The 24,170-nt window shown below is 44.1% G+C and overlaps 1 protein-coding gene across 1 annotated transcript; it reads right to left on the bottom strand.

Annotated features, from left to right (window-relative positions):
* C4H13orf42 (chromosome 4 C13orf42 homolog) lies at positions 1–20,443 on the bottom strand. Its single transcript, XM_069467261.1, has 4 exons — positions 20,030–20,443; positions 3,049–3,196; positions 1,101–1,341; positions 1–175 (listed from the first exon to the last, which is right to left on the bottom strand). Exons 1-4 carry the CDS (start codon positions 20,441–20,443, stop codon positions 1–3), a joined length of 978 nt encoding a protein of 325 aa, XP_069323362.1.
* Positions 20,444–24,170: the final 3,727 nt, after the last annotated feature.

The following is a 24,170-nucleotide window of genomic DNA, read 5'->3' as shown; positions in this document are numbered from 1 at the left end:
TCAGGGCACTGTCCGCTCCCAGAGTCTTTCTCGAAGCAGCCACTGCCCTTTGGGGTTCTCTGTCTCGTAGTAGTCCTCCCCGGGTGGCGCCAGGGGCTCCAGCGCAAAGAGCTCTGTGTCCCATTCCATGTCTTCTCCCGAGAAGTTGAAGAGGATTTGTCTAGAGCTCCCCAGGCTGCAAGGGACGAATGAGCAGGAGGGTTAAGTTCATCTTGGCTGCCACACAGGGAAGGAATGCTCGGATGACCACCCTGTCCCTGGAGACCGACAGATTGCTCCCCTGGTCCCGCGCCTTGTCGGAGACCAAACAGTGTCATCACGGGGGCTCTGGATGGGCCTCACTGGACCTAGGTCTGGCCTTGACAGGGAAGGATGGGTGACCAGGGCTGGCTTGTGTCCAGTGCACGGTCTATTATTATGGGAGAAAATGCTGTCTAGAAAACCCCAGAGTCCCTCAGGATTCAATGGCTTTTGCAAAGGAAAACAGCTGCTGAGTCCTGACAAGCCCTCCTGCTCTGAGAGGCGAGGCCCCGCGGCAAGGCCTGGCTGGGCAAAACCCCGAGAGAACTCACTGCTCTGAGTCGGCAACAGCAATCTGGGGTTAGTGATGCTAACCAGTCTTAGGACAGGAGGATCTGGAGGAAAAGAGGACAAAGGAGATGTCCCAAGAGGGGCCTGGCCAGCAAGACGTTCTACATGTCAGCGCCTGGCCAACGCCTTCCATGCAGGGGCATCTGGGTCACTTGGCATCGGTTCCCTCTTGGTGCTACGCTCTGTTCAACCCAAACTCTCATTAAAAATCTGAGGCACACGATGCGTTAGTGGCACTTGGGGGAAACAGTGAAAGCAGATGGCACAGAGTGGAGGGCTAAGTGGGCCAGACCCCAGGCCAGAGCAAGTTAGGTGTAGGCGAAAGCTGTGAACCAGGCCCGAGAGTAGTCTACCAACAAAAAACCTCTTTTAACTAAGACCTCCCACCCCAAAACATGCAAGAATATTTCTTGGCAAAAGGAATTGGGCTCAAGGCACCTTAAGAACTACCCCAAGCATCTGGAGGACATGAGAACATCTTGGTTATGCTATTTAGCCCTAGCACTTACTCTTTTTTGCAGGCTTTGGGCTTAAATTTCAAAGTGTTGAATGCCCCTTCCACAGCCTTGGGCAAATAAATGGGGTGCCTCTCGAGTCTCCTCTGAGTGCCGATGGTCCTGCGCTCGGTGCTCCTTCGAGACTGGCCGTCCGCGGTGTGCAGCGCGTGCACGGCGATGTCCTCGGAGTGTCTGCGCGGCGCCCGCAGGATCCAGTTGGAATGCAAGCTGTGCTCCCGGGAGCTGGTGGCCACTGGAAGAGAGAAGCAGGAGACTAGGAGGGGCGTACTCGCCATCGGAAGGAACACAAGGCAAAGGGAAGGGTGCGTGGAACTGAAACTCACAGCAAATGGGCAGAGACAACCACGTTCATAACAGCAAAGTCTCAGAAAGGCCTTTTGATGCTGCAGTTGAAGTTCGGGGATACAATGGAATATCGTGTCCACTAAAAATGAGGACATAGACCTATATTTATCGACTTGGAAAGATGCCCAAGATGTATTATAAATTGTTAAGTGAAAGGAGTCCTATTTTTGTTTCAAAAAAATTGAAACAGGTCTGTGCATGTGTGCTAAAAGCATTTAAGAAAGGACATACACTCAAATGTTAACAGTGATGATTATCTCTGGGTGGTAGTATTATTATAGGTCATATTTTTTACTTTCTTCTTCATACTTTGGTGTGTTGTTTCATTTGATTTACAATGAACATATATTATTGTTGTTATCAAAGAAAAATGGCCATTTCATGACAACAGTCATTTTCTTTAAAACAATTATAACTGTGAAGATGGCGTTTGCATCCTCAGTGGATTTTGTCATCCTTTTGTCGACATCCCAGATTTCCCAGGGCGAGGGCCGCTTTCTGCCAGGGGCTGGAGGGGCTGTGGGAGAGGAGGGCTGACAGACTACGTCCAAGTGCGAATGAGCTTGAGGAATAGGGGTAACCTTCGTGAAATTGCACAAAGCCCAGTTTGAGAACCCAAATCTCACAGATGCACATCTTTCTAGGCTGGAACAATAACGATAAATCACAAGCTTGTCATCTTTTGAGCATTAGACAAAACACTCATGCACATTTAATATTGGTGCCAAAAGCTGTTATCTTAGTATCCAGGGGCCAGGAACACTATCCTCCCCTAATAAAACTGCACCATAGGGGGCCAGTCAAAGATTAAAGAAACTGACAATTGAGCAATGGAATTTAAAAGTGGGCTAGCCTCATGAACGTGTTTGGATTCTTTGCTCTCCACCAAAAGGGAGCCCGTGCCGCGCCTCAGGAAGGAGAAACATGGCTCCTTGTTCAGAAACCCAGGCTGGGCCCAGGCAGGCACCCTGGGCCTCTGCTACCCTGCACCCCACCCTACTTCCTAGCCTGGGTAGGGTCAGAGCTGGATTTTCAAATATAGTTTGTCTATTTCCTTTTTAAAAAAAAATTGTGGTGAATTGTCTATAACATAAAATTTACCATCGTCACCATTTTTAAGTGTGTGGTTCAATACTGTTAAGTATATTCACATTGTTGTTCAAGCAACCTCAGGACTCTTTCACCCCGCCAAACTGAACCTCTGGATTTATTAATCAACACCCCTACACCCTCAGATTCTCTTTCTTTAATCATGTCCCTGTTGCTTTCCATCTTGGAGTCTCAGGAAAGTTCCACCTGTCTCGGCTGTGGTAAGTGGACCACAGGGAGGGAGTTTTTGTCCCAACATGGCCCCAGATGTTGGAGGGGCAGGCTGGAGCGGTGGCAGCTGGGACAACTGAAGCACAAGGTCCCCAAAGAGGATGGCTCGGGGGCCAGGCTGTGGCTTGCAGGTGCAGGGCTTCCCTCTAATCAGCGAGGTGGGATTTCCGATAGCCTGCCTTGTAAGTCTCAGGGTCCCCAGCCCATCGGCGCACCGCACCACGGCCCTACCCGCCTTCGACCACCGTTCTCCCGCTGCCTCCCCTCCACTCACCATCAAAGTCCACGTCTTCGTTCAGAGAGGCAGCCTCAGCAGCCCGCGGCCGTCGCTCTGTGTCCAGCTCCGCAATGATGGAGTCAAAGAAGGCCATGGCCTCCGCCACGTCGGCGCTGAACTGCGAGTATTTCTTTGAGGCTGGTTTCTGCCAGGGGGGAAGAAGGGGAGAAGAGAGAGTTGCCTGAGATGCCGAAAAGGGTTAAATATTGAAGGACCACAATATACACCTGACTCTTGTCTGTTAAAAGTGGAAGCCTAGTCACATGTAGTTATCTGGCCCCCTTCAAAGAGCCCACTGAAATGAAAACAAGGACAGAATCAAGTGGAAATCCTGATGACAAAGAGAACAAGAGAAAGGCGGAAGATAGATTTCCAGAAGCTTCTGCCAGCCAAAAGCAATTGGAGAGGTAAACAGCTGAAAGGCGGACAATTCTACCTTCAGGAAGTGGACGTGCTCCAGACTTGGCGACACCAGGTACACCGAAGGCTGGGCGTGGGATGTGAGAATGAAAAACGGAGGAGCTGACGGAAAGGCTGTGGGTGCAGCAGGCTTGGACACCAAGTGTCCTTCCTGCAGGCAGGGGATGGAGGGCGAGTGTCTGGAGGCAGGTCCATACTCTTTTATCCCCTCCACGCTTCCCCTTGCTGGCCGTCCACCTGAATGTTCTCACTGGCTGACTCATCCACGGAGACCTGGCTGAGAGAGCTCCCTCTCTGGGAAGCCCACCCCTCTCCTGGGCTGTTTCCCTCCTCTAGGTGCCCGTGGGTCTCAGAACCCAACCTAATTCCACTATGACACATATCATTTTAGAGATTTTTTTGTGAAGCAGGCAAAAGAATGGAGAAAGCCACCCAACCCAGACCAACCTCCAAAGGAAGGATGAGTATTATTCAATAGTAATACAAAGTGCACAGGTTGTTTGCATCTCCAAACCCACCTGCACATGGAGAGGACATCTCCAAGTCTCCAGAAGGCAGCTACCCTCAGTGTTTGGCTTAATGCAAGGTCTCAGTCGTGTTTGTGTGCATCGTATACTTTTTTATCTAGGTTGCCCTATGATTTGATCTAAGCAATTCAGTCCTAAATGTCTCCAGAAGTAGACCTTGGCCAGGAGCTCAAACCAGGCTGAATCAGATGCTATAGTTTGTTAAAGGGTTTGGAAGAGAGTCAACTTTCGTGTTTTAACTATTAAAGTTTAAGAAAACAAGAATATCCTGCCATCGGTTAGGTTAACACGAACACCATACTGGTGTGAATCTTCTAGATTCCTCAAGTATTATCCTCTGAAGATAACATTTACAAATTAAGAAAAGAAACTGCTAGCATAGAAATCACCACCTCAGCCGCTGAACTCTCTGCCATCAAAGCTAGTAGACAGTAGCCCTTTCAGCCACACTTTTCCCAAATCAATGAGTTCAGATCATCAAGTGATTCTGATACACAGCAGTTGAATTGCTCCTCTGCGGGACCCAGACATGGGAGAGGGAGTGAGGGAGCCCATGAATCCTCACCTAGATGTCTGGTTTGGATGGAAACTCAAATATTAATATCAGTCATGTTCCCTGGCTTTGCAAGATCAGACGGGAGTGTCTCCATGATGTTAGAAACACAGGGGATAGGACCTAAGGGATCAAAATATAGGTCACTGAAGAAAGAGGACAAAATTTTCTGGGTTAAAAGGCCCAGACTCCTCCTGTCCTTGTGTACTTCCTGTTGCTTAGCACATAGACAGACCCAGGTAAAGGGTTCCATCTTATCCGCCTGGGGAGGGGGGCGTGTGCAGGATGAGAGCAGCTCACCTTCAGGGGTACACCTTCTGGCACCCAAGCTTTACCTACAGCACATACCTCCTAGGCAGGTATTTCCTCTGCTTGTATTCACACAGTTTTGTTTGCTTCCTGGATTTGATGTTTGGCATGCACCCCTGCTAGACTTCATTCTGGCTGGACATAGCTGCTGCTCCAATGTGTTAAAATGGCTTGGGATTCTGAGCCTACCTGCTATTGCCAGGGTGCCAGGGTGACCTGCTTTGCCCAGGGGTCATCCCAGTTTATGCCTGTTATCCCCGTGTGATTAGGAATAGTGCCTCTTTTCATTCTCCAAAGTGGTCCTGGTCCCTCTTCCCAAACCACGAGTTATGCCATCTCTACATTTCCAAGTGTGTTACCACCTGCAATAAGCAGACTGTCTGTTTTACTACCAAGTTACTGTATATATGCCTAGTACTTTCCTAAATTCTTCACTTCAATCCACATTTTTTGATTATCAATCTTTTGAATAGAATTTATTCATTTGAGTTCTGCGTTATCTTTCTTACCTAAATCTTATCCACAATATATTATCTAAAATTTCCAGATTTAGTTTATTTAAAGTGATCTAGGAAATTGAAGGCACTAATGCATAAATTTGAGTGCAAAATTCTTCTAGATCTTGATGATTTTTTTTCAAATCTTTCATATTTGCTTTGTCCAAACCTCATTCTGTTGTTTTTTTTTAAAGCAACTGTCTATTATTGAATCTTTCTAAAGCATCTAACTTAGTTTTCGTAGAAGAAATTCTTTTTTCACTCATATTTCATTGTATATCATCTTTAATTAAGTTTATTTATAAATTATAATATTATAAGTCCAAATAACAATAAACCAGTTTGGAAACAAATATAACTTAATTTTAATAAGTACATAATTCAATTTATGACAGTTGAGAAGTACATAGGCATACCCCAGTTTTTAAAAATGATTTATTTATAAAAATTTTTAAATACAAAAACTGTAGAAAATATAATCATAACCTCATATACTCATCATCAACTTCAACCACCATCAACTTTATGCCATTCTTGTTCATCTATCACTTTCCCACTTTTTTTCTTAAAGCAATCCTAAAAAATATAATTTTACTCAAATACTTCAAAATGTACCTTTAACAGATAATAAAATTTTTGGCAATATTATCCATTATGTGTGGCTAGGCTTCCACTTTTAACAGACAAGATTCAGATGTATATTGTGGTCCTTCAATATTTTCTCTAAGAAACCTCTTTACAAATATAAAAGGAAAAAAACTTTATAGTTAAAAATGTTTTCCAGTAGCATCATATAAAATGCATATATTTCACAAAAATCTTATACACATATAGAGATGCTGTCATCTTCTCTGTATGGAAACATTGTCGTCCAGCTTATATCATCTCTGATGAGAAATCTGCTGTAATTTTATCTTAGTCCCTCTGTGTGTCATGTGTCTTTTTTCTCTTTGACTTTTCAGCAATTTTATTATGATACGCCTGCATTATGACTGTTGTTGTAATTTATCCTGCTTGTTGTTTTCTGAGCTTCTTAGATCTGTTGTTTAGTGTCTATCATTAATTTTGGGACATTCTCAGCCATTGTTATGTCAAATATTTCTTCTGTCCCCTTCTCTCTTTTTTCTTCTCTGGGATTACAATTACACTTCTGTTAGACTATTTGATGTTGTCCCACAGCTCTCAGATGCTCTGTTCTATTCTTTTTCTTTTTACTACATTTTCTTCTTCTTTTTTTTTTTTTTTTTTGTCTCTTTATGAATTGACCCTCTTTTTATTTTTAAATTTTTTTAAATAATTTTTATTTCAAAATATTACAGGGTTACATGGATGAATTGTATAATGCTGAAGTCAGGGCTTTTAGTATTTCTGTCACCAGAATAGTGTATATTGTATACAATAGGTAAGTTTTTAACCCTCACCCCCTCATGTACTCCCGCCTTCTTAGCTTCCAACGTCCTTCACACCTGCAGTCCCCAACCCCCAAGCTGCAGCCCAGTACCAGTCTGTGGCCTGTTAGGAAACAAGCCACCCATCACTGCCTGAGCTCCACACCACCCTGCCCCCACCCACAACACCCCACCTCACCCCACCCCAGTCCGTGGAAAAGTTGACTTCCATGATACCAGTCCCTGGTGCCAAAAAGGTTGGGGACCACTGCTTTACAACCCTTTATGACCATGTTTTTTCACTACATTTTCTTTGTGTGTCAGTTTGGGTCATTTCTTTTGACCCAGCTTCAAGTTTTTTGATTCTTTCATGGTTATATTAAGTCTACGGATGAACCCATCAAAGGCATTATTCATCTCTTTACTGTGCTGTTCATTTCTAATCTCTTCATTTGATCCTTTCCTATAGTTTCCATCTTCCTGCTGGAATTCCCCATCTGATCTTGCATGTTTTCCACCTTTTCCATTAGGGCCTTTAACATATTAATTATAGTTTTTTAAGAAATTCTCTGTCTAATGGTTCCAATGTCTGTGTCCTATCTGAGTCTGATTATATCAGTTGCTTTGGTGCTGGGCACTGCATTGTTTTCTTGTTGCTTTTTCATATGACTCATAATTTTTGTGGAAAGCCAGGCCTTTTGTATAGGTCAATAGACACTGAGGTTTCTATGCCTGGAAATGGTTTTTCCTTTGATTAAGACTTTAGTTTGGCTTAGAGTCAATCTTGATAAGAATTTAGTTGGAATCGGGGTCTGTTGCTGCTATAATTACTACAAGTGCCTCACAGACTTTAAATTCCTCTAGTAATGCCTTGTCATTAAAGTAGAGGCTAATTTTCCAGAGAGTTTCTCCTTGATGTCTTCTACAACTTTAGCTTTAGGTCTTCCTTTTGTGCTGCCCTCAAGAGAGGGTGTCTCTCTATGCCTTTGCCCCATCCTAGCAGTATTCCACTGCTGTTTACTACTTGATGCTTGTTAGCGTGGTGGTTAGAGGCAGGAGGGCATGCACTGCTTTTCTGATTAGACCCCAGTTTTGGGCAGGCACCCTGTCCCTGGGGATGTGGCTTTCTCCGTAGCCTTGCCCTTCCCCTAGCTGTAATTGTGAACCCAGGATGCCTTATAAATCCCTCCCATACTCCCTTCCCCTACTAAAGTTTTTGTTCCAGAGGGAGATAAGAAATAATGACCTGGGCAGGGCTCCATGAACTTCCCTCAGCAGCTGCTCTTCCCTCCCCGAGGCCTGCACCTTAAGGACACTTTGGCAGGACTCTCTGCCAATCTTTTGTGAGCACCCACTGAGGTTTATGGAGAGTGAATGTGAACTCCATCTATATCTGCAGCCTCAGGGAATCCCCACTCTCTCCCCACTCACACTCTGCCCCCACCAATTTGTCAACAATTCTAGGTGAAGTCTCCTTACCAGCGTCTGTCTATATCTGCCCCAGGGAGGCAAGTATAGTCATTCTGTCTCTCCCTGCAGGTTGCTGTGTCCCCTTACAGTTTGCATTGGTTGGTTTCCCTGAGACCTCAGTTCTCTCGTGTTTTCAGAAAACAGTCATGAACTTGCAGTTTGTCTGTTTTTTGTTGTTGTAGTAAGGATGGGAGTGATAGTCTTTCCAGCTCTCTGTATCCTAAACAGAAACTGACAATCTCTCCAATTCAAATTTAATATTATAGGTTTCATATTTAAATTCTTTAATTTACATTTGTATCTCTTTTACACTGAAAATCTTCATTCTATATGACATTAACAAAAATTACTTATTTACTTTATATTATCACATATAATAGTTTCAATATAATAGCACCAACATTATCAATAGTAAGCCCACTGAATGCAATTTAAGGTGGGGTGTGTGTGTGTGTGTGTGTGTGTGTTGTCCTTGGAATGTATACCCAAAATTCTGTTTTAAAATCCCTTGAAATAATTCTTTTTTGTGCGATTACACTGTTGACTTGGTAATCAGTTAGGTTCATAAGCTTCATTTGGTTTTCATGTTCTAGGGATTGCTTTTTTCCCTTTTGATTCAATGCTTTAAAAGTATGCAAGCAACATGCATGGTTCTCAAACCAAAACTGTATCTAACATTCAAGAGAGGGCTAGCTAGCTTCCATGCCAGCCCCTTCTCCTCATTTTCTCTCTCCCTTCTTTAGTATTTTGTTTATCTTTCCATCATTTCTTTTTGAAAATATAAGCAAGCATGTATTTATATTTGTATTTACTCACTTTTTTAAAAAAACAAAAAGGAGCTTCCCATATCCACCTGTGAACATTGCTTTCTTCACTCAGTGTGTCCTGAGGATTACTCCGTAGCAGTAAATAGAGGTCCTTCCCATCCCTTTTAATAACTGCATTGTTCTCCATACAGACACTCTGTAGGGACAAAGGACAGTCCCCTATTGACGGATCTTTGGGTTGTTTGCAATCTTTTGCCATTACAGTTAGTGCTGCAATGAAAACTCCTGTGAATATGTCATTTTGCATTTGCCTGTAATACTACAGTGTGGGGTAGGCTTCTCCTTGTAAGTACCCAGCTTGCTATGGGTGTTTTAAAGAGACAATGGTAAGCACCAAGGGATCTAGCAAGTTAGTTAAGTAGGATTAGGTTAACAGAGCTTCTACTGTCCTTTCTATAAAGCGTACTTTTAAATGTCTCCAGATGGATTTTGTGCTGACTTTCTAAGTACCAAGTCTAAGCTACAAGTCAGGGCTGGGTTTTTTCAAGCTCTGGATTGAACTCAGGCTGATTTCAGCCTTTTCTGCCTTCTCACAATTTCCATGGGGCTTTCTGACCTACACTATGACATTCCCTTGGTGAGTCCTTCAGGGCTTACGCTAATGTCACAGGAAAATCTACTTTATAAAAGAGGTGGCTGTGCAAAATGAGACTTCAGTCATCAACACCCCTGGGTGAGACCCCAAACCGTCCTCCTTCCCCGAACTCACAACTCCAGGCAAAAGTGGATCAGCTTCCCTCCCACTCTTGACTCTCTTCTAGCCCAGACCTTTTGGTCTCTGGAAAGGCTGAGTGTGACACAGCCTGAGTTTCACAGGGCCCGTGCGCCTCTGCCATCAGCCCCGCAGCAGCCCCAGCGAGAAGGCACTTTCTCTGACAGCCTCTGTATCACATTGCGGACTCCACTCCAGTTTGCCTTTCACATTTAACCCTCCGTGGCCTCAGGGTTATCATTTTCCAAGCCTCCCCTGCACCACCTCCCCACCCCAGGCCTGAGCCTCAGATTACTTTTCCCAGATGGAATCCTCTGCATTTTTCCAAACCAAACTCCACTGTATTTCTCTTTTAATCTCTAATTCCTTGAGGGCGGTTTCTGATATTTTTCTGCATTGCATAGCAGCCTGTCATCCTGCCTGTTTTCACCCACCCTCTGGGTACCTGGGCTGCCTCCTTCTCCAATCTGTTCATTTTCTTCTGCATTCTGTCAGTATTTATGTGCAAGAGACCTGAATTCCCCAAAACGAACCTCCAGTTATAAACACCACATTCTAAACCCACCCAACGCCAAAGAGACCACCACTAAGCATCCATACCCCTCTCACGTCTTTTACTTGACAACTACCCTCACTTCCTCAGGGGGTCCAGACTGCTCAAGTGTCACCTCCTTTCTGAAGCTTTTGCCAATTGCAGCAGGCAGACCCAGAACATCTTTTCTATGCGCATTCTCTGTCTTGTGTGGATAGGTCCACTGCAGCACCTTGTATTACTCCACACTAGACCAGTGAGCCTGAACCTCTTCTTTGAGTTGGTGTTGGCAAACAACACTTACAAATATGACATACCCCCTTTTGATAAATACTCACTGCCAGCTGCTGCACACACGAGGGAGGATGTAGGATGCTCACAACTCCCAACATTCTGGTTGTAATTCTACCTGTTTTTCTTCCAAGAAACTTTAACATACCAGTGTGGTTCAGCCACTGCTTCAGACTATAGGCTGCATTGGGGCAAACATATTGTCTTTTCATCTATGAATACAGAGCACTTATTTTAGTGCCTGACACAGAGTAATAAATATTTGTTGAGTGAATGAATGTATGCCACTATATACATGCCATTACATAATGTTTATATTCTCCAACCAATTTTCATGTTGCTAATGTACACTTTTGGATTTAAGTTGGCAAATTTTAAGAACTCTATACGTCTTATTTCTTATGGAGTACTGATAATACTCTCTGGGCTTATCACACCTAGACATGTGAATGTTAATATTAGTGATGAAATTCCAGGATTAAACGTGGAATTGGTCTGGATTGAGAAGACCAGTGTACCCTTGGATCATTCGTCTGGGAGAAATTAAATGTAAAACAGCTCAAAGTCATCCACAAGCAATTTAATATTATCCAAAGAAGGTATTCAGGATAAACCTTAAAAGCTCCATCTAGTGCACCCTTTTTGCCTTCTGCTATCCTTGGGATCGATATTCAGGACCAAGTCAAAAGAGATTCTTATCTCTTTTATATTGCAGCACCTACAGAAATGTGTATCCATAATTGAATAGGCTTTTGTGAAAAAAGAATGGGAGTTTATGAAACAAGAACTGTAGATATGAAAAACAAACATCTTAGAATAAACTATAGTCATTTAAATTTAAATACATATACAGACATACCCACACACGAATTTTTACTAGATAAGCTAAATGGTAGATTTGCCAGGGCTAAAGAAAAAATCAGTGAAGTAGACAATAGAGCTGAGTAAATCAACACAAAGAGACAAAATAAGAGGGTTGTTAGGAACTTTAGTATAACTAAACCTTGGTATTATCTATTATAACTAAACATTAAAATAGTTTGGGGAGCACAGCTGCCTCTGGTAATAGAGGTTCTAGACTCAAAGGATCCAACTGATAGTTTTAGGCTTATTTTCCTCAGCTTTATAGTCTTAAAGCCATTACTTCTTTTGGTAGCACTTCCTAACTCCTTGCCTTATATGTCATCTAAATGATCATTTGACTTTAACAAAACAGTGAGTGAAAAAAATTTGCTCACATTTATCAAACTGTTAGAAGCCTAACTGATAGAATTGAATTACTATGCTTGAAACATAGTATAAAATCTTCATGTACAATAAGTGAAATATCACAGTCCAATGAGAGAAGGGATGGAGTTGTCAATAAATGGTGTTGGGAAACTTCGCTATTTGGGGAAAATTCAAGTTGGATTCTCAGTTCCTACAACATATCAAAACAAATTGCAGATAGACAAAAGGGTTGGCTTTTCAAAAATGGAACTATAAAAAAGGGGGAACAATGGCAAATATGCAATTGACCTTGAGACATGGAAGAACTTTCTAGGCGTGACAGCAAGGGAAGAAATAACAAAGACAAAAATGAAAGACATTGTACATCAGACAATGTCAAATGAAAAGATACATAATAACTTGGAGAAAATATTTTTAACACACATGGCAGACAATGTGCTAATACACTTAATATAAGAAGAGTACCCATAAATAAATAACAAAACTTCAACACGGCCAAAAGAAAAATTTATAAAGATACTAAACAAGAAGTGTTCATCAGTATGACAAAAAAAAAAAAGACCATTCTTCATGCAAGCAATAATCAAAGTACCCAATGTAATTTATCTATTAAATTGACAAACTTAAAAGTAATGGCAGTATTTGATGCAGATAAAGTGCAATAAGAAGAGCTTATGTGAAACCCACTGTTGATGAAAAGTGTAAATTTTTAAAATGTTTCTGGAAAGCAACATGTTAAAAGAACTTTAAAAGCAAATGACCTTTGGCCGGGCGCGGTGGCTCATGCCTGTAATCCTAGCACTCTGGGAGGCCGAGGCGGGTGGATCGCTCACGGTCAGGAGTTCGAGACCAGCCTGAGCAAGAGCGAGACCCCGTCTCTACTAAAAATAGAAAGAAATTATATGGACAACTAAAATATATATATACAAAAAATTAGTCGGGCATGGTGGCACATGCCTGTAGTCCCAGCTACTCGGGAGGCTGAGGCAGTAGGATCGCTTGAGCCCAGGAGTTTGAGGTTGCTGTGAGCTAGGCTGACGCCACGGCACTCACTCTAGCCCGGGCAACAGAGGGAGACTCTGTCTCAAAAAAAAAAAAAAAAAAAAAAAAAAGCGAATGACCTTTAACCTTTGACCCATTAATCATACTTGTAGGACTCTCTGCTAAAAAAATTCCTCTATAGACATAGAGAAAAATGTATTTATTTATAATGCTTAACAATTGTTTACAGAAAGCGAGTTGTTAAATTTGCCTTTCAAACTTTTGTTATCAAAAAACTAGTTAATGAGATGGAAGAGAACCCACAATATATAACATTAACCGAAAAGAAGAGACTACAAAAATGTATATATGGTATGAACCAAATTTTATAAATTTACACACACACACACTAGGGTTGTCAAATTTAGTAAATAAAAATACAAAATGGCAATTAAATTCCAATTTCAGATAAATGATGAATAATTTTTTAGTATACGTGTGTACCAAATATTGCATGGGACATACTTATACTAAAAAATTCTAATTTAACTAGACATTCTTTATTTTATCTTGCAACCCTAACACACATATGTACAAATATACAGGAAAAATTATTGAAAGAAAATATACGTAAAAATTATATAGTGGTTATCTCTGGATGGTAGGAGTCTAAGTTGCTTTTATTTTATATTTTCTCCCTTATACTTTTCTGTGTTTTATAAATTTCATCTAAAGAGCTAATATAACTTTATCATCAGAAAAATATGTATTGCTAAAAAAAAGCATCCCTTTGATAGTGGGCTCTGACCAATTACATAGTAGATGTTTTAATTATTAGGATATAATTCCATAGGAATGTACTCAAACTATATTCTACTCCATTAAAAGCAAAAGGCAAACCTCTACTCATCAAAACCACAGAACTATGACTTTTCCAAATCTTCTATCAAAGTTTGTAACAATTTCCTTCTTAAATTACATTTGGAGTTTCTCAGGCTATTGGTTTATGGAACATCTACTATGTGCCCAAAACTGTGCTTAGAGGTTGGAGTTAAAAAGATAAATAAGACCTGATTAAAAAAAAAAAAAAAAAAAAAAAGACCTGATGCCTCTGCTCAATGAGCTCACAGTCAGTGTCAGTGTTAAGCAAATGGACAGAAAATTACAGTGGGTGTGTTGAGTGCCGAGACATGGCTCAGACCCAGGAAGGAGGGAATGCACTAGATGATGGATGTGAGACAAGATTTCCAGGGAAGGGCTTTCTCTGCTGTCTCGAAGGATAAGAAGTTAGCCAGGTGAATGGGCTGTAGCGGAGAGGAAAAAGGGAGGAGGAAGTATTGTTTCTGGGCAAAGCGACAGCTTGTGCTTGGAGGATAGATTAGGGAATATAATTACACATCTTGTGGCTTGACTGAAAGGGGCTGCAGGAATCACATGCACTGTTATAAATTATTATTACGCTGTCTGCATCTTGGGGAGACCTCTGCCAAGCATAAGGGAATATGTTTTTGCAGCTCGTATTGAATTTGTACTGCCTTTCAGCTCTGTAAACCAGATCTGGGCCAAGAGATAGAGACTGCTTCCCAGCCCCCAGTAAATGATGCTTATTGAAAACCTATATTTCAATATCACTGTGTTTGCCAAAAGTCTCCCCAACAGTTTTGAAAAATAATTCCCAGCAGTGTAAAACAGCCCAGATGCAATTGATCTATGCATGATTTGGAATCTTTTTAGATGAATTGGATTCAGATCCTCCTGCCATAGAAGAGAAAGAGCCTTCTATGTGTTGTTGACATGGCCTAATTATTATGAGCCAAGACTGAGTGACCTTGATAGAAAATTGATTCTGAAAGCTAACGATCGTCAGAATAAAACTATTTTCAGTAAAAATTAATTGCTTTTGGCAGAAATTCTCCAGAATTCAGTTCCTTCTTTTTAAATCATTCTTATAACAGGTGAATTTCTTTAGGCAGGGGGGAGGGGAAGGAAGAGGGTATATTTTGCAGCTAGTTCATCCAGGCAGACATACCAGAAATCCAAGCTGCTCAGAGCTAGAAAATCCATGGGAGAATTAATGAAGTTTCTTCTGACTGTGGTGGGTGACCAATAGCCCTGGCCTGAGGAAATGTCCAACCCAGACCATCTGGACTGTGTGGGGCCGATGGGGGATGCTGCAGCCAACCCCAAACAGCCCGCCCTGGCTCTGTGGCCAGACTCCCTGAGGCTCCCCTCCATGGTCTGGCCAGGCCAGGGTGCACTCGTGTGGCCTGGTTCTCACACGGGGATGCTGGCTGTTTGCCTGTTCATCTGGCCATAAAAGTATAGGGAGCTGTCCTCAGGGAGGACCCCAAACGCCAGCACTCTAGTCAGAGTCAGAGCATAGTCTCAAACTTCTCTTCACTTCGCATCAAAAACCAAGCTGATCAGCCCCATAAGAGGAGGGCATTCTGGCACGTGCGACGACATGCTCAGTTAGATGAGCCAGTGGCACAAATACCGAACGCCGCACGCACGATTCCATCCATATGAGGGAGCTAGAGTGGGCAGTTCCCAGAGATAGAAAGTTGCACAGAGGTCACGACAGACTGCAGAGAGGGAGAAATGAAGAACTGGTGTTTAATGGATATAACGTTTCTGGTTGGAACGATGAAAAACTTCTGGAGAGGGATGGTAGGGATGACACAACCTGGTGAATGTACTCAATGCCACTGAGTTGTACACTTAAAAATAGTTACAATGGTAATTTTTTGAATTTTTAAGTATTTTACTTTAAAAGACTGTTTCATATTTAAAGAAGTAATTGTCAAACTTTTTATAAAAACTTTCTTCTGATTCCTAAATGAAATATTTTTAATGTCCATGATCTCTTAAGGAATTCATTTTCTAGGGTACTACGAGCAAGAGTTTCACAAACTGTTCCAAAAATATGTTAATTAGGGTTTAATAGTCTTTTGGATGAATTATTATGGGTTTACATAAATGATAATTTGGAAAAGTTCATGAAAGTCTAGTGTGAAGGACTCTGGTTATTGTCTGGCTATCAACAATTTGAAAGATACCTAGCAGTATGCATTTTTACTCTTAAAAAATCGATACAAAATCATTTAAAGAAAAGCACTTAATTTCTTAAGAATTCATTGACTTTAATAGACTTCATTATCCATAATTTGGGGACACTAAAAAGCACTCACTTAAGGAACTATGAAGTGCCATGTTGAAAATAGTAAATGTTATGCTATGTTTATTTTGCCACACCAAAAAAAAAAGTTAAATTGTGTGATGAAAATGTTCCAGAATTAGATAGTGGTGAAGATTATACAACTCTGAATAGACTAAACACCACTGACTTGTGCACTTTGAAAGCGTGAGTTTTATATATGAAAATTAAAGCTATTACTAAAAAAAAGTCAAGCTGAGAGAAGCGATGTTAATGAGAAGGAGAGAAAAGAGAGAAGTAAAATAATCCACAGGAGGAACCCACAGAGGCCAAAGCCTGGTGTGACCCTGGACCAAACTGCAGAGGGAGTGACTGGCTTTCTAACGTGCTGGGAGGGGTGAGGTGGCAATAGCAAGACAACAGGACAACTTTTTACTTTTCACAGACGTTTTTCTCTCCTGGGGTGAACCACATCTTCAGAGGATTTTGCCAAAGGGTGTGTGGTTCATCCATCCCCCTGGCACCTGAATCCTCCGCTGGGCTCAGAAGAGACACACCCCTCTGTAGAATGGGGCCAGGAGCCAGCATGTCACCTTTGGAGGACAAGTAGGAGTCAGCAGTAACTGCTGGTTGGTCCTGAGGGTGCCTGGGTGGTGGCACGGGAGTGCTGCAGAATGTCACTGCTTCTCCTCACGGGCAGAAACACCCACGGTGCCCAGAGCAAAGGGGGGCTTGCCCTATTGTTTCAGGGACTCCACATTCCAGGACAGGACCCATTTCAAATATGCTGTCCTTCTGCCACGTGCACTGTGCCCAGAGTTAGAAATGCTAACGTGAGCATCCGAACAGTGAGTCCCAAACTGCGGCTCGTGCCCAACACTGACACAAAAATCCTTAGATACGGATTTTTGTTGTTGTCTTGATTTTAAAATGTTGCAAAAAGTGTCTCATTCATTTCTATAATGGCCTCCTATTCCGAGAGAGGAGCAGATCGTCACAGGTCCTGGCAGGGACCCCACCATGCAGGGTCTCTGGGGGCCTTCCCACACCCATCCCGGGCTCACCTCACTTCTACTTTGTCCTCGCTTCCTCCTCCCATCCACCCACATGGGTGCCAGGCAAGGAACAGGAGTGAGAGTATTTCATGAAACTTTTGTTTTGCTTGTGTGTTTGGGTAAACTGGGACAATATCTAAAATATATTTCTTACTGCTATGAATCTTAATCAAAATAGCTTAAAAACCACGACCTTGCCACAGAAGAGGGATAGACAAGGGAACTTAGGTTCTAAGATACCTGGGGCTGGTATCTGCAGGGAGGGAGGGAGGGAGGGCCAGCGGTGGTGCCCTAGGGCCACAGAGAACACTGCTCACTCCCTAAATGAAGGCGAGCTCTCCCTTGATCTACAGCACAAAAGACATCAGACTTTGCAAGTTTATAAAGCATCCACAAGTGACTGACAGTACTCACTGCAATGCTCTGGGGATAGAAAAATGAAAAAGATACTATTTCAGCTTCAAGCTCACCAAGCTCACTGTAGTCCACCAGGGGAGACACACACGTTTCAGCAATTCACAATAGGATGTGCTGAATGCCAAAACAGAGATGTGTCCAGACCACTGCTGGAGAAGAAAAGAGGCTAATTCTATAGAAGGGTGCATTCACTTCCTAGGGCTGTTGTAACAAAGTACCATAAGCTGGGTGGCTTAGAGCTACAGAAACTTATTGTCTCACAGTTCTGGAGGCCAGAAGTTAAAGATTAGGATGTCAGAAGGGCCATGCCCCTCTGAAGGGACTGGTGAAGGACCTGTCCCAGGCCTGTCTCCCAGCTTCTAGTAGGTCCTGAGCTTGTGGCAACAAAACCCCAGTATTCATGTGGTGTTCTCCCTGTGTCTGTGTCAGCAGACAAAAACACCAGTCATTTCAGATTAGGGAGGGGCCCACCCTACTCCATGATGACCTCATCTTAACTAATTACATCTGCAATTACCCTATTTCCAAGTATGGTCCCTTTCTTTGGTACTGGGGGCTCGGACTTCAACATATGAATTTTGAAGGGATACAGTTCAACCCATGATAGGGGTCAGGGAAAACAGCGGTGTTGCCCTAAACCTTGAACATCAGCAGGGTTTTTCTCCCAAAGTGGAGGGGAATGGCATTCCGGGGGGGAGGAGCCTCTTAGTCCCTGTCCCTACAGTGCACAGAGACCCAGGCAGCCACGGGCCACCCTGCCAGCCACAGAGCCTGCACCCGTCATTTCACAGGCAAGCCCAGCACACAGGTCTTTCTGTAGGAGCTGTGGGGAAGGGGGGAAGCTCGTCTAAAGGCTGCTAAGAGCCTCCTGCACCCAACATTTCAAAGTGAGTAAATGCTGGGGTACCAGGTATGATCATGTGCAGCATCTTGCCGACTCCTCTCAGGGCATGTCATTATTTCCATTTCTATGCTACAGAGAAAGAGGCCCAGGGAGGCAAACCTCACTTGGCAAAGACACACAGGTAGTAAATAGGAGAGCTAAAATTCAAAGCTTGGTCTGATTGACTTCAAGGCCCCTTCAAAACTCTGCCCTGATTGCACTGTGGTGAGAAGCATCTCCCGAGGAAACCTGTATCAGGCCCATGTCCCTCCTCACGGCCATTTGATGGGGCCAGAGCTGGTCACCCTGCTTGTATTCCCTCCCTCTACCTTCAGAGAGCTCAGCAAGGAAGGGAGCTAGCCAGGTCCAACAAGGGAGGGCTCCATGTGCAGGGAAACATAGTGCCTGGAGGAAATCTAACCAGAGCCTAGAACCCCCGAATATTCAAGCTGGAAAGGAGTTCAGAAACCGGTGCAACTCCCTCTGTTATCAGAGGTGACACCAAAGGAGGGGGTGACTGGCCCACGAGCCTACAGCTAGCTGGACACAGGGTCAGCGCCGGGACCCAAGACTAGGACGGTTTTTTACAGGCCCCAACACTGACATCCTTTTGGAGTTAAAATGATTGTTTAAACTGCTCCCACACCTGGTATAACATGCCCAGCTGAAACCAGTCAGGTTAGGCCAACCCCTAGAGATCTGATAGCAGGCCAATCAGTCATTCAACATTAATGGCGCTTGCGCAGCCTGCAGGATGCTCCTGGGAGACAGCACAGAAGTGGGAGACAGGCTGGCTCTGAACACCTGCTAGTACGGTGTCAGGAAAATGAATAATGAGAGTATATGACAGAGCAGCCTCCAACCACGGCATCAACACCAAATTTGAGGAAATGAAAGTAGGAGTAACTGAATGAATTGAGGACTCATAATTGGAATCAGGTGACCTCATGCCTACAGCAGGGTCACCGTGCCAAAGTTGCCCTGCTGTGATACAGAAGGACTTCTCCCCCGCCTTCTATACTGGCCCTACTGGAATGCTCAAGGAAAGATGATGTGTACAAAACACTGTGATAAGTACGAGCAACTGGATAAATGCAAGTTCATTTTTTCAGTAATTTCATGCTTGTGTCTGTCTGGAGGCCTCCAGTTCCCAAAGTCATCAGCAGTCTCCGGAGAGGCACAGACTCCTCGTAGCCACGCCTGAGCCACCAGCATGCCGGGGAGCAAGGTACACTCGGAGGAAACCCTCCAGTTCCTTGGCTAGCATGGGGCTAAGCACCCGGATATTTGAAAGCATCTAGTTCATATGAAGATTTCACTCTTCACCAGGACTTTTAGATGCAATAATAACAATTTTTTAAAGAGCAATAAATTTGTTGGAAAATTCTTCACTGTCATCCAAATGCCATACAAGCATTGTCTCATCTATAAAGTCGGGCAGTAAATGGCAGACGTACAAAGCAGACTCAGGGGCCACCTGACACCAAAGCCCACGTCTTCCCCGGCAGCTGTAGACACCATGAGCTGCTCCCCCGCGTTTCCTCAGCAGTCAAAACAAACACGGGCGTCCCCACCCTTCCCCAGGCCGGGAAGACAGCGTGGGGAGTCTCTGAGGACGACTGAACCACTGCTCAGAACGCGTCAGATTGATTAGGCCCTGCCTGGATGGGGAAGAGCTTTCAGACAGGAGACGAACTCTCACCTACGTTGTGCACTCAGCAGCACCTACCTTTATTTCTTTGGGAGTGGACCGGACAAGGGCCTTTTTCCCCCCTTTGGAGGACTTGGAGGAGGTTGAGGAAATGCCCTGGGGGCGCTGGGGCTTCAGGTCGCCGAGGCTGCTGAGGTACTTTTTGCGCAGGGCCAGCAGCTCCTGCAGGTACTGCAGGCAGTCCTGGGTGCGGGAGTACATCCACGCCCGGTCCTCCTCGCGCTGCAGGTAGTACAGGCCGGTGTCCATGCTGCCGGTGCTTTTGTATTTCTTTAGGGACTCACTGAATTTCTCCCCGTGGTCCCCAACCACGTACATGGAGCTGCTTCGAATCAGCTTCACCGTGGGGCTGGCTCCGTCGTAGAAGGGGCTCTCGGCTGCCTCCTTCCTCTGCCGGCTGGAGCTAAAGACGGAGTGGATCTTTCTGAGCATGGTGCTCGGTTTCTCTCCGTGGGCGCCTTCCAGCTGCCTGCGCGGCCGCCACCCGATCTAGCTGGAAGCGGAGGAGGCGACATCCAGGCCTCGCGCCATCTGCCCTCCAGGAGGCCTCTGATCCCTGGGACCCCCGGGAGCCCGACTCGGCCAGGCGGGTCACCCGCGCATCTCTCATGGGGGGGATATTTGCATCCGGTAACCAAGATGCCATAAACAACCCGAGGGTGGAAGGTAGTGCGCTGTGAGCTTAAAAGCAAGCGGGAACCGTTTAGTGCAAACAGCTGCTGTGCTCCGCCGTGGCCCAGCTGGGTGGAGAAAGCGTGACAGTGCCTTGCCTCTCGGTTATTTTCTTTCCTTTTCGTCTTCCGCCGCTGGATGTGGTCTCACCCAGTTTGACTTGATCTTGATGCGGGTTTTTTTTTTTTTTTTTTTTTTTACATTTCCACCTAAGTTGAATTGGCCCCAGTCCTGAATTCTCTGGGTCCAAAATGAAATTCTACTTAGTAGGGACAGCCCTTGGCCAAAAACTGCGTATTACTCGGGGTAAAATCCAGTCCCCGGAGATGGGCCGGGGTGGACACCGCCAGGCCGCAGGCAGGAGCTCGCAGATCCCCCGATAAGCCGGCTCCGAGCAGGCATCTGAGCGTCCTGGAAGAGCCTCGCCCGAGGTAAGGGGACCTCGCGGCCGTCACCGGATAGCAGCCCATTGTGGAGGCGGCAGGATTCAGATATCCAGACCGCGACTTTTTGCACAAAAGCATCAGGGAGCTGAAGGGTGGCCACATTCATGGGGCAGACACGTTCTTTAGCCTGAGCACATTTGAACTCGGACCGGTTAAAATCAGACATGAACTATTTTTTCAAGAGCCTTGTATGAGTACATTAGAATCCCAGGGATCTTGCTTGTAGGATTTTTCTCAGGCAGATGCCAAACATCATTGTTGTGTTCATTATTCTACACAGTCTATTCTCTCCTGGGCTTCAATCAGAGAGCTAAAGCCTCTAGTCTTTGGAACAGGTATTTTCTTAAGCTGGTATTAGAGACCATGGGCCCCCAGAAAGTGTATGTTAAGTGTTATTGGATAGATTTATTAGCACAGCTTTTGCTTTTTTTTTTTTTTTTTTTTAAAGAAAGTGAGAAAGCATTTGTGGGAAATGCATTTGTGAGAAAGCATTCAGATATTCAAAGAGGGCAGTGACACAAAGAAAAACACTTAAAAATGTTTCTATCCTGCTCTAGAACAATAACCAGGCTTTTCTTCCTGTAGGTGGAAAATAACATTATAAATGTATGCTTGTGGCATTCTCCTAGGAACTAGGCTGACACAGCCCCTCGCATGTAGAAACATTCACGCCTTACAGTTGCAGAGTGCTTTAGTGTTGGTGAAGCTTTTCCACAGGTAGTAATTTTTTTACTGAGTGTAGCTTCCTTGGCCGAGAAGCATCACTTCCGTTAGTATCCTCAGTGGTCGTCAGTTCACAGATGAAGGGGGTGCCCGGGAGAGGTTACCAGGCTTGTCCAAGGTCTAAGTCGGGTGAGTGCAGAGCCAGACCCAACACTCCGGCTTCCAGCCTGGTGCGCTGGTCCCATTCCCCCCCTGGCCACAGTGGACTCACGAAGTCACAAGTTCCTAGGTCTTTGGCGGGGTAGCGATCCCCCTTAGAGAGCCAACCCATTTCTCTGGCTTGACTTGGACACAATCTAGAAGCTCCCGGCATGGTCAAGTGCTGCCAGAATTCCATCTCAGAGGGATCCTGGGGCTGTGACTAAACAGCCTTTCTGGGAAGCTTGTGCTGGTGGGTTTACGATGATGCTTATTCTGCATGGATTTAGAAAAAGTTTAAATAGATAAAAATGAAGTCTACCTTCATACGCAGAATATCACAAGCAAACTACCTCTTGATCATAAAGGAAAGAAAAATGTCTCCCTATATATTCTCCCTGTTTCAACTCTACCTCCCTGTTGGATGGTTCCCAAGGGACAGACTTATAAAGAAAATCAAGAGAAAATCATACTGACATCAACTTGCAGAGCATTTCATGAACATTAATGGACAGGACATTTAACAGCAGCCACAACCCAACTAGTTGACCCTCATCACCTCCTGTGCCTGTCCCGTCCCCAAGCCACCCCTCTCCTGGAGCGCCTACTGAGCTGGTTGATGGAAAGAATGCTTTCTCCCTAGAAAAGTACTTGTCATTTCCACTGGATGAGCGAAATTCATCCAGAATGCCAGCTGCTTCTATTATACTTTCTTTAGATTTTTCTCATGACCTCAACTCTAAAAAAAAATGGGTATGAAATCATCTTGTGGTTTTACAACGTGTATTTTGAGGACATTGCAAATGCCCATCAAATCCCAAATTAGGCACGCCGGCTTGATTCTTCCCATGCGTCGTGGAGAACACTGGACGAGCACCTACGCAGGGAGAGAGAAGAGCCTCTCGCCCAGCTCCGCTGCCACCCTCACTGGGCACAGACCAGGCTTGCTCTTTGTGGAGGTATCAGAGCCTTGAGGCTTGGCCAGAGAATCTGTGTAAAGTGACTCATGTAACAAAACTTTTTTCATTCCAGAGTTTCTCAAACTTAAAGTGCAGAATCCCAGGGTGGCAGCAGAGCAGCCCAGAGGATTTGCTCCGTAGCAATGCCGGGTGGGGGCAGGTATGGGCGGCAGGTGTAGAAGAAGGAGAGTGAGCTTCTGTCTGCTCCTAAGTGAGCCTGGTCTTGCCGGGGTGCTCGTGGTTCAGTGGGCAGGGCAGGGTGTCGAGAAAGATTGAGAGTATGGGCCTCACTCAGATCTGGTTTGAATCACAGCTTGGCTACCTAACAGCTTAGGAAAGCTATTTAAACTCTCTAAGCTTTGGATCCCTCCAGTGCAAAAGTAGATACCACTTATGTCATAGGGTTATTGTAATGATTAAATGAGATAATATATCTTTTGACCTACACCTCCCTTCGTCCCCCTGACCTCTGGTAACCACCGCCTTATTCTCTATCTCTGTGGATTTGACTTTTTTTTTTTTTGCATCCCACATATAAGTGGGATCATGCAGTATTTTTCTTTCTTTGCCTGGCTTACTTAGCATAATGTCCTCAGGTTCATCCATGTTGTGGCAAGTGGCAGAATGTCCTTTTGTAAAAGCTGAATAATATCCCCCTGTACATACATACTACAGTTTCTTCATCCATTCATCTGTCGGCGGACACTTTGGCTGCTTCCATATCCTGGTTATTGTGAATAATGCTGCAATGTGCAGATATGTAGGAAGAATACGTCTAAAGGTCTGATGAACAACATGAGAACTATAGTTAATAATATTATTGTATTATAGTTGGGACTTTTGCTATAAGAATAGATTTATGTGCTCTTGCCAAAAGCGGGGGTCGGGGAGCAGTAACTATGTGAGATGACGGATATATTAATTTTCTTGAATACAGTAACCATTTCATTATGTATATCAAAACATCATGTTGTACACCTTAAATATATACAGCAAAAAATGAAAAAAAAAATGATATAGAGAGAATATTTAACATGTCATATTTGCTCAATCAAAAGCAGCAATTATTACTTTATAATAATATAAAGATATTATTACTACTGCTTCTACTTTGCAGCTCCCAGCATACAGTTACCAAACTATTAACCCCAGGCAAATATTTCAGATCCTGTCATAATTCAAGAAGCCTCTCATCCTTCAGTATTTGTGGAGATCACAGGC

This window comes from Eulemur rufifrons, chromosome 4 (genome assembly GCF_041146395.1).
Source record: "Eulemur rufifrons isolate Redbay chromosome 4, OSU_ERuf_1, whole genome shotgun sequence".
NCBI lineage: Eukaryota > Metazoa > Chordata > Mammalia > Primates > Lemuridae > Eulemur > Eulemur rufifrons.
Note: the sequence above shows the minus strand (reverse complement) of the source record. Positions and strands in the feature narration are given on the sequence as shown.

Coding starts and splice junctions, on each gene's coding strand:
- C4H13orf42 (XM_069467261.1), bottom strand. CDS start 20,443: ATGCTCAGAAAGATCCACTCCGTCTTTAGCTCCAGCCGGCAGAGGAAG. Junction 3,197..20,029: donor CCACTCCCAAAGAAATAAAG/GTAGGTGCTGCT, acceptor CCCCCCTGGCAG/AAACCAGCCTCAAAGAAATA. Junction 176..1,100: donor CCCAAAGCCTGCAAAAAAGA/GTAAGTGCTAGG, acceptor CGTCCCTTGCAG/CCTGGGGAGCTCTAGACAAA.